The 20,689-nt window shown below is 44.6% G+C and overlaps 1 protein-coding gene across 1 annotated transcript in view; it reads right to left on the bottom strand.

Moving 5' to 3' along the window:
* Positions 1-10,880, bottom strand: part of syt10 (synaptotagmin X) — a 56,310-nt gene extending 45,430 nt beyond the window's left edge. Inside the window, exon 1 of the mRNA XM_068000012.1 lies at positions 10,730-10,880. Within this exon, the coding sequence (XP_067856113.1) occupies positions 10,730-10,880 (151 nt within the window). The remainder of the gene's footprint in view (positions 1-10,729) is intronic.
* Positions 10,881-20,689: the final 9,809 nt, after the last annotated feature.

The raw sequence follows: 20,689 nt of genomic DNA, 5'->3' as shown, positions 1-20,689 counted from the left end.
AGTATTGAGGGAGCACTGCCCTGTCGGAAGGGCAGTACTGAGGGAGCGCTGCACTGTCGGAGGGTCAGTACTGAGGGGGTGCTGCACTGTCGGAGGGTCAGTACTGAGGGAGCGCTGCACTGTCGGAGAGTCAGTACTGAGGGAGCGCTGCACTGTCGGAAGGGCAGTATTGAGGGAGCACTGCGCTGTCGGAGGTGCAGTGCTGAGGGAATTCTGCACTGACCGGGGGGGTGGGCAGTACTGAGGGAATCCTGCACTGTCGGAGGTGCCGTCTTTTGAATGAGACGATAAAAAGAGGCTCCATCTGCCCTCTCAGGTGAACGTAAAAGATCTCATGGCACTTTGGCACTTTTCGAAGAGCAGGGCAGTTCTCCTCATGTCCTGGCCAATATTTATTCCTCAACCAACACCACTAAAGCAGATTATCCGGCGATTTACCACATTGCTGTTTGTGGGATCTTGCTGTGCTCAAATTGGCTGCTGCGTTATAACACTGACTACACCTCAATTTTACTTCATTGGCTGTGAAGCGCTTTGGGGCATCCTCAGGTCATGAAAGGCGCTATACAAATGCAAGTCTTTCTTTCTTTATAATATGAAGGTGTATTATGTAATTAATTACAATAAATTTACTATGAAACTCAATATATAAATGGTACAATTATTGGACAATGAAAATACAATATTCAAACTGATAAATGAATCAATGCTTCCAGGTTCATTTAAAATGCTCTTATATTAAAATAGTTATTATTATAAATGTTATTGTGTTTAGCAAAGCGAGATGAATATGGTGAATAGCCTGCAGCAATATTGGTTAAAGCAGTGAGGTTAAATGATTAGCCCGGTAAAATTTAACAGCAGCTGTGGAAGTAGGAAAAATGATTGCATTAAGCACTATCACATTAAGTAGCGATCACTTTGGCAGCATGGGTTAGAGTGCCTTACGCATTAATTCCACAAAAATAGCCAACCTTATGAGTGGAATACAGTGTGGATCAAACTCCAACCCAATTCAGCAGAGTTAATGCAACAGGACGGTGAACATTAAAGCAAAGAAGTGATGTTGAATTTGCAGAAGGTGAGGGTACAGCTGGGGTATTGTGTACAGCACTGAGCTCCCTGCTATAGGGAAGGATATTTACAGCCATGGAAAGAGGACAGTGAAGATTCACCAGAACAACACCAGGAATGAGAGGTTATAGTGATGGAGTAAAGCTCAATAAAGGGAGGATTTTTTTTTAGAGAAAGCGAAGGGGCAGATCGGTAGAGGTTTCCAAATGGTTAAACGGTGGAAGACTGTTCCCATTGGTCGGTGAATCAGTAACGAGGGGGCAGAGACTGAGGATTCTCACAGGAAAAATGAAGGTGGGGGGGGGAGGTGTTTGAAGAAATGTTTTCAAAAAGAGGGTCATTAGAATGCTTTACCACAAGGAGCTGTTGAGGCAAGGACTGTAGTGGGTCCGGTCGTGCAGTGTTTATGCTGCTGGACTAGAGGCCAAGGTAGGATGGAAATGGAGACGATCAAGATAAATGATCATATCGTTTTTTGGGGATATGAACAACCCTTGTATTTTGTACTCACTTTGCACAAATATGTACAGGAGCACACACATTTAATTTCCTGCAATAGTGAAATAAGAGTGTGCACACCACAAATAAGTGTGCACACAAGTACGAGTGTGCACACCACAAATAAGAGTGTGCACACCACAAGTAAGAGTGTGCACACCACATTTTGAATTAGATCACTTTACTTTGAGCCATCTGAGAGCCATGGTTGCTCCAGGCATTTATTGGTCAACTCTGCTACCAATTTTTTTTAAGTGTATAAATGATATTTGCGTGTGGACAGGCGACAATAACACATGGGACGTTAAGACAATTAGACAATAAATCATTGTCTTCGGTCCCCGCCACAAACTTCATTCCCTAGCCACCGGTTCCATCCATCTCCTCGGCCACTGTCTCAGGCTGAACTAGACCGTTAGTAAACTTGGCGTCCAATTTGTCCACGAGCTGAGATTCTGACCCCGTATCATCTCCGTCACCAAGGCCGCCTACTTCCACCTCCGTAACATTGTGCGTCTCCGCCCCTGCCTGGCCACTGATTGCACACGTTGGTGACCAGTAATATACAGTGATGTCAACTGATAGCAGCACCAATGTGTCGCTCTCCTGAAGAAATGACAATGACAGCAGACAGCCTGCTTGGATCATGAACGAGCAGGAGAGGCACGAGTACAACTGTCAAGACTGATTCTCTTTCCAACTTGTTTCTATTTGTGGGGGAGTCCAAAACTATCGGCCATAAATATAAAGATAGTCACTAATAAACTCAATAAAGATTTCAGGAGAAACGTCTTTACTCAGAGAGTGGTTAGAAAGTGGAACTCGCTCCTACAGGGAGTAGTTGAGGTGAATAGCATAGATGCATTTAAGCAGAATCTAGATATAACACATGAGGGAGAAAGGAATAGAAGGATATGCTTTAGGGCTAAATGAAGTAGGGAGGGAGGAGGCTCGTGTGGAGCATAAACACCGGCATGGACCTGTTGGGCCGAATGGCCTGTTTCTGTGCTGTACATTCTATGTAATTCTATGTATCACGGGTTTTCATCTTCGAGTATAAAGGACACCCACCTACCTCACTAAAGAAAGCAGACCATTTGTACGATAATCTGTTCCACTATAATCGGCAGTCCTCAAAAGGAGCTCAAAAGAAATGTGTCATCACAGCCAAGTAAATTCTGTGAACCAATTACCAATTTTGAGTACTAATAACCAATCTTTGTTTTCAAGTGGGTCAATTATTGTTCAGCTGTAATAGAGATATTTTGAATAATGTTTTGCGATAGTTACATCACTTTGCTTCCTAAATTATCCACTTAAACAATGAAGCAATAATTAGAGAGTGCCAATTTCTGATCCCTGTTGTTTATAACAGTTTATACATTAGAAAATTCATTCGAAAAGGAAATAGTGCCAGAGGACTGGCGGACAGCTAATGTGATTTCTATATTTAAAAGGGAGATAGAACAAGTCCAGGGATCTATAGACCAATTAGCTTAACATCGGTGGTAGGAAAGATAATGGAATCTTTACTCAAAGATGTAATGGAAAAACATCTAGAAACCAAAAATATAATGAAGAATAGTCAGCACGGATTTCAAAAGGGAAAGTCATACTTGGCCAACCTTATTAAGTTTTTTGAACAAGTAACAGAAAGAGTAGACATGAGTAACGCAGTAGTTGTAATATATTTGGATTTTCAAAAGGCATTTGATAAGATGCCGCATAGTAGACTCATGACTAAGATCAGAGCATGTGGAGTCAGGGAACAGGTAGCAGAATGGATAGCAAGATGGCTACAAAACAGAAAACAGAGGGGTTAAAGGTAGTTACTCAGACTGGCATAAGGTGGGAAGTGGTGTTCCACAAGGATCAGTGCTGGGATCACTGTGTGGAGATGCCGGTGATGGACTGGGGTTGACAATTGTAAACAATTTTACAACACCAAGTTATAGTCCAGCAATTTTATTTTAAATTCACAAGCTTTCGGAGACTTCCTCCTTCCTCAGGTAAATGTTCAGGAGCTCCTGAACATTTACCTGAGGAAGGAGGAAGTCTCCGAAAGCTTGTGAATTTAAAATAAAATTGCTGGACTATAACTTGGTGTTGTAAAATTGTTTACGGGATCACTGTTGTTCACCATTTACATCAACGATTTGGACTTGGGAATCGGAAGTACAATTTCAAAATTTGCGGACGAGACCAAATTGGGGGGTATAGTTAATACTGAGGAGGACTGTGAAAAAATACAGGAAGACATTAATAAACTTGCAGAATGGGTGTGTAATTGGCAAATGAATTTCAATATAGATAAGTGTGAGGGGGTGCATTTTGGTAGGAAGAATAAGGGGGCCACAAACTGCTTGGATAATAACATTCTAAATGGGGTAGAGGAGCAAAGGGATCAGGGGGTAGAGATACACAAATCACTAAAATAACGACGCAGGTTAATAAGGCCAGAAAAAAGCCAACAAAGCACTGGGGTTCATTCCTAGAGGGATAGAATTGAAAAGCAGGAAAGTTATGTTAAACTTATATAGCACCTTGGTTAGACCACTCTTGGAGTATTGTGAACAGTTCTGGTCTCCATATTATAAAAAGGATATAGAGGCACTGGAGCAGGTGCAAAAAGATTCACAAGGATGATATCAGAACTGAGAGGTTATAACTAGTAGGTAAGATTGAACAGGCTGGGGTTCTTTTCTCTAGAAAAGAGAAGGCTGAGGGGTGACCTGATAGAGGTCTTTAAGATTATGAAAGGGTTCGATAGGGTAGACCTGGGGAAGATGTTTCCACTTGTGGGGGGAGTCCAAAACTAGAGGTCATCAATTGAAGATAGTCACTAATAAATCCAATAGGGAATTCAGGAGAAACTTCTTTACCCAAAGAGTGGTTAAAATGAGGAACTCGTTACCACAAGGAGTAGTTGAGGCAAATAGCATAGATGCATTTAAGGGGAAACTAGATAAACACATGAGGGAGAAAGGAATAGAAGGGTATTCTGATAGGGTGAGATGAAGTAGGGAGGGAGGAGGCTCGTGTGGAGCATAAACACCAGGATAGACCAGTTGAACCAAATGGCCTGTTTCTTTCATGTACATTCTATGTAATTCTATGTACTACATCATCTGGGGGGGGGGGGGGGGGGGGGCAGCAATTAATGAAACCACAAGAAAGAATTTCACCTGAGTGAAAATGTGACAGGCGCCCAGTGATTTCCCAGTTCGGGGTCTGTAGACATAATTAGGGGCAATTTCAACCTAAGCTGCCAGACAGGAAACAGGGCGGGTCAGTTACCCACTTTACAGCCCATTTGAATTTACGTTACATTACAACAGTGACTAATAAGGTACTTCATTGGCTGTAAAAAATAAAGTACTTCATTGGCTGTAAAGCGCTTTTGGACATCCTGAGGTCATGAAAGGCGTTATATAAAAGCAAGTCTTTCTTTCTTTCTATTGACTTTGACGCCACGAGGTGTAAAACAGACACCCAACCTGAACCCGCCCCCTTTACCCTTCCGGGGGGGGTCAGGTTAAATTGATCCTCAATCCTGTTGAACAGAAAGGGGGGAGTGATGCCAGATAGGTATTGATGCATTGGGAAAGTTATCGATCTTGTTATGACAGAACTGATAATGGAGGTAGTTTAGAATCATTGCTGATCCAATTTCTCTCAACACAGACGACAGCCTTTAAAACTGCAATGTGTAGGAGACAGCTCCTCCAAGGCAGTCCCAAGACTTTGTAAAGAAAGAAAGAACTTGCATTTATATAGCGCCTTTCACAACCTCAGGACGTCCCAAAGCGCTTTACAGCCAATGAAGTACTTCTGAAGAGTAAACAATGTTGTAATGTAGGAAACGCGGCAGCCAATTTGCACACAGCAAGATCCCACAAACAGCAATGAGATAATGACCAGATAATCTATTTTAGTGATGTTAGTTGAAGGATAAATATTGGTCCCAGGACATCAGGGAAACTCCCCTGCTCTTCTTTGAAATAGTGTCATGGGATATTTTACACCACCTGAGAGGGCAAACAGGGCCTCAGTTGAATGTCTCATTGGAAAGACAGCTCACTCTGATGGTGCAGCACTCCCTCAGTACTGCACTGGGACTATCAGCCTAGATTTTGTACTCAGGTCTCTGGAGTTGGGACTTGAACCCAGGAACTCTCTAACTCAGAGGTGAGAGTGCTACCCACTGAGCCATGGCTGACAACTAAATTATAAATTATTTTAAAACAGAGCAGCTGACAGTTTATTGGTTTTATTATCCACATATTCTCATTTAAAATATTATTTAATAACTTACAAACTCTCCTCCCCCCCCAAAAAAACCAACCACCCTGTGTATTATAGAGTATTATTGGTCAACTCCTACGATTTTATCTACAGGGAGAGTGCGGGATAGTGGGATTAGTTTTGGATTGTTCTAATGAGGAGCCGGCACAGACACGATGGGCCGAATGGCCTCCTTCTGTGCCGTAACCTTCTACGGTTGTATTGCAATTTCTCAGCTACTAGCTGCTCATCTAAACCCCTTTAGCTTTAGATGTTATTAAATACTTGAGGTCATTTCTCTGACTGAGGTGCAGCAGTTTACTGCTGTAATCAAACAGTCACAGTCAATGTTTCTTTCATTATTTTCTTAAACTTATGTTTAGAACATGGCTTTGCTCACTGACCCCACTTACTAAAGATGTTGTGCCATATAAACTGTTCTCAAATATGATGTCAATTCACGGAATCAGGTTCAGCATTTCTATTCGAACACACACTTACAGTCTCAATTACAAATTTGCTCAGATATAATAAGCCATGGTGAGCAAAATACCCATCAGAATCCTCTGATAATCTTTCATGACTAATGTCTTAATAATTGATAGATCTATCAGGAGCTTCCAAATGATAGAACTGCACTGTTCCATAATTGAACATTATAACTGAAGGAAGTGAAGAGAGAGGTTAGGGGAAATGTCTTTGCACAGAGGGTTATTAAGGCATGGAATGCTTTATCGCAGGGAGTGGTTGAGACAGAGACCATTGCATCTTTTAAGAGAAAAGTGGATAGATATTTGAAGCAGGGACAGATGCAGAATCAGGAGGAGGCAGAGGGGCAATAGGATTAGTTTAGAATAGCTCGAGCAAATCCAGTGCAGACACGACGAAACGAATGGCCTCCTTTGTGCTGTGAACTTCCATGGTTCTAAACACCACTAGAACAGAAAGATCCCGGTTCATTCATAAAGAACTCAACACCTGGTTGCTAAACTCAATGGGGAAACTCTAATCTGGATAATTGTGGATACCAGAAATATGCAGCTGGCTCCTCCCAGTGCCGAATATAATCATCGAATCATACAGCAAAGAAGGAGGCCAATCAGCCCATCGTGTCTGTAATAAGTCAGTACTATAATTACACAAAATGCAGAACATCAGTGAACACACAGCCCAGACCCCAGGACTAGGCTCGGGTGTAATATTGTAACATGGCAGGGTGGGTGGCAAAAGCTATCGTTTCTGGGAGTTAAACATGGGTGTAATCTTATCCCCGAAGCAAATTTGGAAATTCAAAATCTTGGGGTAGAAATTGGACCTCGTAAAACAGGCTCCGTAAAGGCCAATTACGGGTATCAACGTCCCGTGCCCAAAGGACGCCTGAAATGTGTCCAACCCGATATTGGGTCAGGCTGTTTTTCAGGCGTCCCTGGTAGCCACCTAAAATGGGTGTTAGGCCCCTTGTGTATGCAAATGAGGGGCCTTACGCTGGTTTTAGGCCCTTTCGGAGTAACTGGACATTTCAGCGCGAAGCAAGGGCTTAGGCCTGAGTCCCGCTTCGTAATTGGCTGCTGTGGGCTAAACAACGACCGCCAACCAAAGAGGAATTTTCTTGTGCAGCCGAGAGTGGCAGGAGTATCCCGATCACAACGGGCTCCCCCCACCCCAGCCCCGCTCTCCCTGTTGTTGTTCCACCCCTTCCTGGGACTTAGCTACTGGGAATCCAGATGTGGTGAATCGCATTGGTAGCACTCTCACTTCTGAGTCACAAAGGTTATGGGCTCAAACCCCACTCCAGAGACTTGGGCACATAATCCAGGCTGACACTCCCAATGCAGTACTGAGGGAGTGCTGCACTGTTGTTGGGATGAGACGATAAACCAAGGCCCCGTCTGCCCTCTCGGGTGGATGTAAAAGATCCCACAGCCACAATTCGAAGTGGAGCAGGGGAGTTCTCCCCGGTGTTCTGGTTAATATTTATCCCTCAACTAACATCACTAAAAAAAGATTATCTGGTCATTGCTGTCCATGGGATCCTGCTGTGCACAAATTGCCTGCCAAGTTTCCCTACTTTACAACGGTGACTACACTTCAAAAGGCTCAAAATGCTTTGAGACGTCCTGAGGATGTGAAAGGCACTATATAAATGAAAGTTCTTTCTAAAAGCTGGCTTTTTCAAATAACTTTCGAGTATTTCCAGAATCTATAAATTATTCTGCTATCACCCTGCAACTCTGTAAATAACACTGCAACAGTTAATTAACCTAAATGTACCAGCAATAAATGGTATTTAAGGATGTTGAGTACTGAGATAATTAGCTTCATCAGAAAATAAATTAAAATGGTAAATATACACAACTTTGGAACAATTTATTGAATGAATAAAATTCCAATTTAAGATTACATTTGTGTCCTGCTAAAATGTGTGTTTGATATACACATATATTTAAGATAAAGCAAAAAATTGTAAAAAGACAAAAATTATTATTATTAATAAAAGGAAAGGGCGGGGGAGTGGGACTAGCTGGATTGCTCTTGCAAAGCACAGGCGCGATGGGCCAAATGGCCTCCTTCCATGCTGTAACCTTTCTATGATTCTATATTGACTATTCGGGTCACTCTCACAGTCGCAGGGTTTTTCAGGGAGGGTGATTGAGATGTTCTCTTGACAATATTTTCATGATAAATATCACAAACTGCAGAGAGAGCGAGATGAATTTCAGAGAGAGAGGTGAACCTCAGAGAGCGAGAGAGACGAACTTCTGAGAGAGAGAGAGGAACTTCTGAGAGAGAGAGATGTCACTCAGAGAGTGACGAACTTCAAATAGAGAGAGACTGAGATGAACTTTAGAGAGAGAGTGAGATGTGAACTTCAGAGAAAGAGAAAGCTGAACTTCAGAGAGGAAGAGAGAGATGTACGTCAGAGAGAGAGAATGATGAACTTCACAGAGTGACGAACTTCAAAGAGAGAGTGGCGAACTTCAAAGAGAGAGTGACAAGAACTTCAGAGAGAGGGATTAACTTCAGGGTGAGAGAGAAATGAACTTCAGAGAGAGACAGAGAGGAACTTCCAAGAGAGAGAGATGACATTCAGGGAGAGAAAGACATACTTCAATAGAGAGAGATTGAGATGAACTTTTGGGAGAGAAATTAACTTCAGAGATAGAGATAATCTTCAGAGAAAGAGAGAGAGATAAACTTCAGAGAGAGAGATATAATCTTCAGAGAAAGAGAGAGAGATGAACTTCAGAGAGAGGGAGAGAGCGAGAGATATACTTCAGAGAGAGAGATAATCTTCAGAGAAAGAGAGAGAGATGAACTTCAGAGAGTCAGAGATGAACCTCAGAGGGAGAGAGATGAACCTTAGAGAAAGAGAGAGAGAGGAATGAACCTCAGAGAGAGAGATGAACCTTAGAGAGAGAGAGAGATGAACCTTAGAGAGAGAGAGAGATGAACCTTAGAGAGAGAGAGAGATGAACCTTAGAGAGAGAAATTTAAGGGAGTGAGATGGGAGCTGGAAGAGGGATGGGACGAGCTGCGAGGGGATGGGGAGCTGGGGAGATCTGGGAATTCCGGGGCAATTCGGTGAACACCTGGCCCGGAGGAAGCGCCAGGTCTCTCTGTTGGGTCTGGTAAATATTCGCGGTCCAGCGGATGGGAGGGAATTCGATACAAACTCACCTCTTTAACATATAATCCAGGTTATTATTGCACCATCGTCACTGCTCGGTACATTTGGTGCACTTTATATCAAAAAATACTTGGTGTAACCCCCACCTCCATTAAAAACATTACATGGATCTTAAATATTTCTACATCCAGTTCTATATACGAATGATTTCAATTATTAATTCTCCTTCACTTACAAGACCGAAGCAGAGAGCAACATTCCCATTCTTTCTACCGGTCCTCCTTTCAATGTTAAGCTTCTTTAAAAATTTAGAATAAACATATAAAGGAACTGAGTTTATTGCTGCAAATGATGAGAACGGACAGACTGAGTGGAATTCTCGGTCATTGCAGTCATCAGATCCAATCCTGAACCTCCACACTCCCTCACTCAACAAGCAACAAGTCCCCTAGTCCCGCACTCTCTCTCTTCTATCTCCACTCCTTCATTTCTCACTCTTCTCCTTCACTCTTTCCTCTCCCTCCTTCACTTCTCTCTCCCTCAATCTCCAATCCTCTCTCCTCCTACATTCTGCCCACCTTTCCCTTTCCCCCGTTCCTCTCTTCCTCACCTCCTTTCGCCTTTTCCTTCTTATCCTCTGCCCTTTCCCATTCTTCCTTTCCCTCACTCCCCCTCCCCCTCTCTCCTCCTACATTCCCCCTCCCCTCCTACATTCCCCCTCTCCCTCTCCCCCCTACATTCCCCTCTCCCCCCTACATTCCCCCCTCCCCTCCTAAATTCCCCTCTCCCCCCTACATTCCCCTCTCCCCCCTACATTCCCCCCTCCCCTCCTACATTCCCCCTCTCCCCCCTACATTCCCCCCTCCCCTCCTACATTCCCCCCTCCCCTCCTACATTCCCCCTCTCCCCCCTACATTCCCCCCTCCCCTCCTACATTCCCCCCTCCCCTCCTACATTCCCCCCTTTCCCCCTCCCCTCCTACATTCCCCCTCTCCCTCTCCCCCTCTCTCTCTCTCTCTCTCCCCCTCCCTCCCCCCCCCTCTCTCCCCCCCCCTCTCTCCCCTACATTCCCCCTCTCCCTCTCCCCCTCTCTCCTCCCCCTCTCCCTCTCCCCCTCTCCCTCTCCCTCCTCTCTCCCCCCTACATTCCCCCTCTCCCCCCCTACATTCCCCCTCTCCCTCTCCCTCCCCTCTCCCTCCCTCTCCCCCGTACATTCCCCCTCCTCTCCCCCCCTCTCCCTTTTACCTGCTCCGCTGATTCCAGTCTTCCTGCGCTCCCCACTGAAGATGAATTCGTAACATTTCTTCTGCTCCACCAGCCCCCTGAAGCAGAGCTCAGTGACGATGTGGAGCGCCTTCTCGCACAGGCTGATGCCGTCCTGTTTGTTGCCGCTCATCTCCGCTCAGCCATCCTCCCGAGCCTCCAGCGGGTTCCCCTGTCCGCCCGCGGGGTCTGGGCTGCGCCGGGCGCTCCCTCTCCCTCTCCCTCTGCCCCTCTCCCTCTCCCTCTGCCCCTCTCCCTCTCCTCCCTCTCCCTCCGGTGCAGGCAGGGGCTCGGTTGTTCTGTATTGAGGGCGGCGCTGGACTTCCCCTCAGTCTCTCCGCTCCCTGCCCTTTATTCAATGCTTCGCTGGACTCAGACTCTCTCTCTCTCGGTGCAGGCAAGTCAGCCACTGCCAGACAGGTGAGCCGAGTGGCCCCTGCAGCCCGCAGCTCCTGGGACCAGCTATTAACCCACAGTGTGCATCACATCTGCTAAAATCCACAATCACATTTCGATATTAACCCAGACTGCAGGCACTCCGTGTAAAAGTATCGACTCTAAGTGAAATTAATTCCATTACTTATTGTATAACACCTTGTTACTAACTTTCAACCTAACTGTGTGCACTTTTGCTTAATGTGTCAGCTTGGCTCAGTTGGTGGTACTCTCCCCTGTGACTCAGCCCTACTCCACAGAATCCAGGCTGACGCCCCAGCGCTGTACTGTCCCTCCTTTGGAAAAAACCCCAAACCAACAACAACTACTTGCATTTATATAGCGCCTTTAACATAGTAAAACATCCCAAGGCGCTTCACCAGAGCGATCATCAAACAAAATTTGACACCGAGCCACATAAGGAGATATTAGGACAGGTGACCAAATGCTGGTCTTAAGGAGCGTCTTAAAGGAGAGGTAGAGAGGCGGAAAGGCTTAGGGAGGGAATTCCAGAGCTTAGGGCCCAGGCAGCTGAAGGCACGGCCGCCAATGGTGGAGCGATGGAAATGGGGGATGCGCAAGAGGCCAGAATTGGAGGAGATCTCCGAGCATTGTAGGGTTGGAGGAGGTTACAGAGATAGGGAGGGGTGAGGCCATGGAGAGATTTGAACATGAGGATCAGAATTTTAAAATCGAGGCATTGCCGGACTGGGAGCCAATGTAGGTCAGCGAGCACAGGGTGATGGGTGAACGGGACTTGGTGCAAGGACACGGGCAGCAGAGCTTTAGTTTAGGAAGGGTCATATCCGCCTAAAGAAAGAAGTTGCATTTCTATAGCGCCTTTCACATCCTCAGGTCGTCCCAAAGCTCTTCACAGCCAATGGGTTACTTTTGAAGTGTAATCACTGTTGTAATGTAGGAAATGCATCAGCCAATTTGCACACAGCAAGATCCCACAAACAGCAATTAAATAATGATCAAATAATCTGTTTTTTAGTGATGTTGGTTGAGTGATAAATATCAGTCTGGACACCGGGGAGAACTGCCCTGCTCTTCTTCGAAATAGTGGCCATGGAATCTTTTGCATCCACCTGAGAGGGCAGACGGGACCTTCGTTTAATGTTTTATCTGAAAGATGGCACCTCCGACAGTGCAGAACTCCCTCAGTACTGCACTGGAGTGTCAGCCTAGATTATGTGCTGAAGTCTCTGGAGTGGAGCTTGAAGATGAGCAGGGAGTTCTCTCGGTGTCCTGGCCACCATTCCTCTCTCAACCAACACCACCCAAACTGGTCAGTCATTGCTTGTGGGATCTTGCTGTGTGCAAATTAGCTGCTGCATTTGCCCACATAACAGCAGTCTCTGCACTTTAAAAAGTCATTCGTTTGGATGTGAAGTGCTTTTGAACGTGAACAAACCTCAAGAAGCCTAACACTATCCAGGATAAAGCAATTCACTTGATTAGAGCCTATATCTGGGCTCAGTATCCATTCTCTCCACCGCTGGCACACTGTGGCTGCAGTATATACGATCTTCAGGACGCACTGCAGCAACTCACCAAGGTCACTTCAACAGCAGTTCCCAAACCCGTGACCTCCAGCACTGAGAAAGACAAAAGTCACAATGTCGTGGGAACACCATCACTTCCAAGTTTCCACCTTAGTCACACACCATCCCGACTTGGACGTGTATCGGCCGTTCCTTCATCAGCGCTGGGTCAAAATCCTGGAACTCCTGATCTAACGCCACTATGGGAGAACCTTCACCACACGGACTGCAGCGGTTCAAGAAGAAGGCCCAGCACCGCCTTCTCAAGGGGCAACTGGGGTTGGGCAATAAATGCCGGCCTCGCCAGCGACTCCCACATTCCAAGAATGAATAAAAAAGGGCACGATAAGGTGCGATATATAAAACTAGGTCTTCTCCTTTCTTTGGCCTAAATGCTATTAATTAATGTTTATTTGTGTTGGAGAAAGACTATTTGTGACATTGAAAGGTAGGAATTATGTTTGGTGATGTTATCATACAAATGTTTAACGCATTCACATCAAACTCCTGTCCCCTTTGTATCAATAGGGAGAGGAACATGGCATAAATATTTACACCAGAACTGCAGCCATAATCCTTTTTACCCTGAACAGTTTTTGTTGTACAGAATTTCCTTCCTTCATTATCAGATGAAACTACCCTCAGTCAGTAACTGTTGCCAGTTTTTTAAAATTTGTGTAATTTTTATCAACATAACAACAGTGACTGCACTTCCAAACATAATTAGAGGTGCTTTGAACCATTTCTGGGAGATGTAATTTGACGTTATATAAACACAAGTCTTTTTTTTTAATTACATAAAATGACAGTCGTACATTAGATTTTATCTTCGTGGGTCGCTTAAGTACATGCCACCGAGCCTCCGAGACTCAGTGTCAAGTTTAATACGTGTTCCCGTTCAGTTGTATATCTCAAGTTGCTGATACCAGCAGATCTTGGTGTTCAAATTGAGGATTTATCCATCAGTGGGGCAACAGGGCCAGGGACATTCGAACAGAATCCACCAGCGAGTGAGGAATAAAAGCACAAACAGAAGTGCTTCAGGGCCAGTGTATGGTCCATGGATCACTGTTCGGACAGTCCAGCCCATTGGTCATTTGATTAAAGCGATGGTGATACCTTCAAACCTGCCGGGAGAACGTTTTGCGTTAATACAGCGTCGTCCAATAGAAATCGCTAACTAGCCATAGGTGTGGCTACAGCGACACTGTTTTAAGAAAAGAAAAGACAGACTTGCATTTCTATAGCGCCTTTCACAACCTCAGGACGTCCCGAAGCGCTTCAAAGCCAATGAAGTACTTTTTGAAGTGTAGTCACTGTTGTAATGTAGGAAATGTGGCAGCCAATTTGTGCACAGCAAGATCCCACAAACAGCAATGTGATAATGACCAGATAATCTGTTTTAGGTGTTCGTTGAGGGATAAATATTGGCCCAGGCCACCGGGGAGAACTCCCCTGCTCTTCTTCGAAATAGTGCAATGGGATCTTTTACATCCACCAGAGGGGGCAGACGGGGCCTCAGTTTAATGCCTCGTCCACGTGCCCTAATTTTAGTAGAAAGCCCTTTACACCTGGGTAAATGTATTTCACATGTGTATATTTATTTAAACGTCTCCCACCATTCAGTGACCAAGGTAAAGCACTCCCAACGATCATAAAACACTCACACAAGCTGCTTTTCGTCTCACCATTTTACCAACAAACGCACAAAAAGGTTAAAGTTCGCATGCACACGCCGTGCAAATACAAGTATTGAGATCACATGACCAACAACACTGTTACTCATTTTTTATTTACTAATCAGAAACATAATTCACTTCATCTGGATTCCCAATTCGCTAAATGTGGCTCGCGGCTAATGTATTGAAGGACACTGCTTTAATAGATGGTTTATTCACTGCAGTGTAAACTTTTCAACAAATATGCTCGCATTTTTATTAGTTCATATTAAAACTGAGATGTAAATAACAGCTTTCTAGATTAGCATGGCCGTCGTGTGCCTTCAGCGTTTCTGGGAGAAGTTGCTTCAACCAAAAGAAAATGTCCATGCTGCAGATGTACAGAACAGGCACTGGAAAACCACTGAACACAGAGGACACAAGGGTCCAAATAAGGAAAGTAAGAACTTGCATTGACATAATATGTCTCTGAGTGAGGCCCAAATTGTTTAACATCCAATGAATTACAGTCACTGTTATTTTGTGGCAAATATGGCAGCCATTTTGCACACAGCAAGATCCCACACACAGCAATGAGATAAATGATCAAGGCAACCTGGTGTTGCTTCAGGCAGCTGTTACCTCGGTTTAACATCTCATCTGAAGGGTGGCACCTTCGCCAATGCAGCACTCCCTCAGTGCTGCATTGGTGAACCAATGCAGTCTGATCCAATGCAGCCTGAAACCAATGCAGCCTGAAGCAATGCAGTGTGATCCAATGTGGCCCAATCTAATTCAACCTGTGTCAATGCAGCCTGCACCAATGCAGCCTGATCTAATGCAGCCTGATCCAATGAAGCCTAAACCAAAGCAGCCTGAACCAATGCAGCCTGATCTAATGTAGCCTGAACCAATGCAGCCTGATCTAATGTAGCCTGAACCAATGCAGCCTGATCTAATGCAGCCTGATCCAATGAAGCCTAAACCAATGCAGCCTGAACCAATGCAGCCTGATCCAATGAAGCCTAAACCAATGCAGCCTGAACCAATGCAGCCTGATCTAATGTAGCCTGAACCAATGCAGTCTGATCCAATGCAGCCTGCACCAATGCAGCCTAATCCAATGAAGCCTAAACCAATGCAGCCTGAACCAATCCAGTGTGATCCAATGTGGCCCAATCTAATTCAACCTGTGTCAATGCAGCCTGCACCAAGGCAGCCTGATCTAATGCAGCCTGATCCAATGAAGCCTAAACCAAAGCAGCCTGAACCAATGCAGCCTGAACCAATGCAGTGTGATCCAATGTGGCCCAATCTAATTCAACCTGTGTCAATGCAGCCTGCACCAATGCAGTCCGATCCAATGCAGCCTGATCCAATGCAGCCTGATCCAATGCAGTCTAATCCAGTGCTGTGTAATCCAATGATGTCTAATGCAATGCAGCCTGAACCAATGCAGCCTGATCCAATGCAGCCTGATCCAATGATGTCTAATCCAATGCAGCCTGATCTAATGCATTTTTAGCCGATGCAGCAGGTATCTGATCATAAGGGGCAAATTGTTTGGGATATTTTGATTTTGTATACGACTCTTTGGTATATAGTGGGGAATTCTCAGTATATAATATTGTTCTTGCTGTTATTGTTGCTATTGTTATTGTTGAAAGAAGGAACTTGCATTTATATAGCGCCTTTCACAACCTCAGGACGTCCCAAAGGCCTTTACAGCCAATGAAGTACTTTTGAAGTGCAGTCACTGTTGTAATGTAATCAGTGGGGAGACGGTATCAACAAATAGTTTCACACTCTGAGATTTACAGACCTGGATGCTTCATGGGTTTAACATTTGGTCTAAGAAAGTGTGCAGTAAGTTGGGGAGTGGGGGAGCATTGTGAATGGAGATGAAAGGAAAGACTAAAAAGGGTCAAGAGAACAATACTGATTAGAACTTTCTATGGCAAGTAGTGTCAACGTGTTAATTGTTTTAAAAGTTAATTAAATTACTTTAATAGTCTTGAAAGCAATTTAATGCTGTGCATTTTTTCACTTGCAATAATATTCTAGTTTTGACAGTAGAAAAGAAGCACATTTTAAACAGGAACAAAGGGTGTGCGGTACTTTATAACACTAGCGAGGCCTCGATTTTAACTCACTCCGCAAGGCAGTAATGAAGGGGGGGAGAGGGGGGCAGTTAAAATGGAGCCAGGGGATTTACTCAATCCTTTCCCACCCCCCAATCTGGCCGACTGCAATTTTAAATTACAGGCGGCAAGAACGCCTGCAGCAAGCCAGCGGAGTCCTCCCTAAATGTGCCAATGATTTCATCGGGGCCCAATCTGCGATTTTAACCTGAGGCCTGAGCAGTGGTGGATTCCCACCTCAGACCAGACCAGCCGGGAGACAAGTCTAGAGCCAACGAGGTAAGTTTTTAATCATTGTTTTCTCTTTGGAGGTGCAGAGTGTAATCCTCCAGGCCCCACAAGGAAACCTTGGGCCTCCCCAGCCCCGGACATCCCCCCCCTTTCCCCCGATCGGGATTCCCCTCTCCGAGACTTACCTGACTGCCAGGGACTGTACCCGCGGGTCTCCTGCCCCACGAATTCGCGCTCCGGCCAGGCCGGGTTGAGGCGGGAGTTGGGGGCCTGGATATGGAAATGAGGCCGTAGGAGTTAAAATGTCTTAGGGCCTCGACGAGCAAGTTAATCGCCCGCCCTGGTTCCCCCCGACCCTCCCCCCAAACACCCACCAATCCCACCCCAAGACATCATCACAGTCATTTAATGAACTGGAGGACATTTTAGATGTTGCATCACAACTTACAAACTCCAGGGTACATCGTACAGAGGGAGGCCATTCGGCCCCACCTGCTTGTGCCAATGCTAGCTCTTCAACTGGAGCTTTCAGGACTGAAAGTCTGTGGGGAGGGAATGCATCCTAGTGTAACTGTGAGGTCATGACCCCCCCTCACCCCCCCAGAAAAAACTTTGCCGTACTCCCATCACCCTCCTTTGTAAGGAGGGGCCCCATTTCCACGATTCCCTGCCCAGGAGCGCAATGGTTGCTATGCTGAGGCCCAAGGGGATGTGGTCAGACATCCTGATTAAGGAAACAGTCCTGGATCAGTTGAATAAACCAGTTTCCACATTTTGACCACAAATTCTTGTCTGATCCCACTCCCCCTCCAGACAGGTTAGTCCACTCCACCCCCCCCCCCACATTGTTACTGTGCCGGGAATTTCTCCGCACCTTCTCCCACTCCGATACCATAACTCCAGCGCAAGCCCTGAGGAATCTTGTAATGGGAAATGAATCGGAGCAGATAAGAGAAGTAAGTGTGGAGAAACATCTAGGCAATAGCGATCATAACATAATAATGATTGAGAAAGTCATAAGTAAGACAAAGACCAAAGTAATAGCTTGAAAAAAGTTCATTATGAGGGGATGAGAATGGATCGAGAGAAAATAAACTGAAAAAAAAATTGACAGCAAAGAGATAGAACAGCAGTGGGAGATATTTAAAACGGTGATCAATAGAACATAACATAAGAAAGAGGAGCAGGAGTAGGCCCCTCGAGCCTGCTCCGCCATTCAATAAGATCGTGGATGATCTGATCCTAACCTCAAATCTAAATTATAAGAACATAAGAAATAGGAGCAGGAGAAATATATTCCTCTAAAAAGCAAGAACAAACTAGCCAGTAATAATACACCAGGGGGGAATAAAGAGATAAGGGTAAAATTAAAACTAGAGAAAAGGCCATACTGTGAGTACACAGACAGTATAGGAGAGGAGGATAAAAGGGAATAGGAAGAGGTTAGGAAAGATGTAAAAAAAAAATTAGGAAAGCAAAGAGGAACTGAAATTAAATTATCAAGAATATAAAAAGAAATAGTGAAGTATTCTACAGACACATAAACAATAAAAGAAAAATCAGAATATGGATAGGGTCATTAAGGGAGACACACGATAAATTCACAGGTAATGACAGCGAAATGGCAGAAATATTGAACTGTTGCTTTACCACGCCACTTAGTAAAGTTTTTTTTAAATCAATGATTAGTTCAGTTAATGAGATCTTTCTGCTTGGAAAATAAGAGTCTAAATGGGGTTGAGGAGCAGAGGGATCTGGGGGTAGAGACACACAAATCACTAAAAGTAGCAAGGCAGGTTAATAAGGCCATTTAAAAAAGCAAACAAATCACTGGGGCTCATTTCCAGAGGGATAGAACTGAAAAGCAAAGAAGTTATGTTAAACTTATATTGAACTTTGGTTAGACCACACTTGGAGTATTGTGAACAGTTCTGATCTTCATATTATAGAAAGGATATAGAGGCACTGGAGAAGGTGCAAAAAAGATTCACAAGGATGGTACCAGAACTGAAAGGATATACTTAACAGGAGAGGCTGAACAGGCTGGGACTCTTTCCTCCATAAAAGAGCATGATGTGGAGATGCCGCTGATGGACTGGGGTTGACAATTGTAAACAATTTTACAACACCACGTTATAGTCCAACAATTTTATTTGAAAATCACAAGCTTTCGGAGGCTTCCTCCTTCCTCAGGTGAATGTGAATAAAAGAGAAGGGTGAGGGGTGACCTGATCGAGGTCTTTAAGATAATGAAAGGGTTTGGTAGACGTAGAGAAGATGTTTCCACTTGTGGGAGACCAGAACTAGGGGCCATAAATATAAGATAGTCACTAATAAATCCAATAGGGAATTCAGGAGAAACTTCTTTACCCAGAGAGTGGTGAGAATGTGGAACTCGCTCCCACAAGGAGTAGTTGAGGCAAATAGCATGGATGCATTTAAGGGGAAGCTCGATAAACACATGAGGGAGAATAGAAGGATATGCTGATAGGGTGAGATGAAGTAGGGAGGGAGGAGGCTCGTGTGGAGCATAAACACCAGCATAGACCAGTTGGGCCGAATGGCCTGTTTCTATGCTGTAGACCCGATGTAACTCGATGTAACTTGATTAAACTCCCCCAACGTAGCTCTATTATTCAGTTGCTCTAAGTCGTAACAAGTTTCATCTTTGAGTTCTTTCTCACTATTAAAGAAAGAACTTGCATTTCTATAGAGCCCATCACAACCTCAGGACGTCCCAAAGCACCTTACAACCAATACTCTTGAAGTGTAGTCACTGTTATCGTGTAGGAATTGGGGACTTAATATGGAAACAGCTCTCTCATTATCCCTTTAAATAACCCAAACAGACTCTACCTGAGCTCATTGACACAAACTTTCCTCTCTAATCAAAGGAACATTACTGCTCCACAACAATGTGAATCCATCAAGAGTGTTCTGATCAGTAATTAGTCACTTTGAATTGCAAGTGCTCACTGAAGACATAAATCCAATGGGAGTTTTTCTCTGTACTGTGTAAAAGAAATGTTAATTAGTGACATTTTGCATGTGATCTGAATGTCATTGAAGCTCCAAAATTCATTCCATATGGCCGTATTTAATCAAAAGAAAAGATTCTTATGTATCAAAAGCAGAAAGACCTCATTAACTGAACTAACAATTGATTTTAAAAAATCTTTACTAAGCAGCTGATATTTGACAATAATTCATTTTATGTAATATCAAAGGAAACAGCTTTAAATAGATCAGGATCTGTTTTGACACTCTGCTCAATTAGGCTGCATTTAGAGCGTACTAAATATTATAGAAAATGGGGTCCCAACTCCTAAGTGAGCTGGGAAAATGTCATTACACATAGATTGATGGTATGTATAGAGTAGGAGACATGAACGATTAGTAAAGGAATATATTGAGCTGAAACACTTGCTCTTAATACTGAAACCACATTCCCAATGTGATAGAGTGTCGACAAAACTGGGGATATTCACGGTTTCTAGGCACGTAAAGTGAAATATTGACTGTTAGATTGAAACAAGCAAGGCAGAATATTGCTCATTCAAATCATTGCCAGTTACTAGGGCTGCAATTGCTTGGCCGTTCTGGCGGACCCCCCCCGTGTAACTCCAGCAGAGGCCTGCTGGAACGGCCAAAAAGCTCCACCAGGTCCTGGGCTCGTGCCTGAGGTTTCCTGAGGCCTTGTTTGTTGGTGATGGGGGGAGGGAGGGGGAGGTTGAAGAATCTTCTACCCGGCCCAGGCACGATGTGGAGGGGGCAAAGCCAAGAGTGGGGACCCGCCACGTAGCAGTCCCTGCTCCTTCGGCCTCCCAGGGGCCTGACGGTTCTTCGGAGGTAGGTCGTCTCTTCCTTCTAGGTGAACTGTCCTTAGGATCAATGGTGGGGGGGGTGCGAATGATGTGTTCCCTGGTGGTC

The sequence above is a fragment of the Heptranchias perlo genome, chromosome 18, assembly GCF_035084215.1.
Source record: "Heptranchias perlo isolate sHepPer1 chromosome 18, sHepPer1.hap1, whole genome shotgun sequence".
NCBI classification, from domain to species: Eukaryota; Metazoa; Chordata; class Chondrichthyes; order Hexanchiformes; family Hexanchidae; genus Heptranchias; species Heptranchias perlo.
This window is presented reverse-complemented; position numbering and strand designations above follow the sequence as displayed.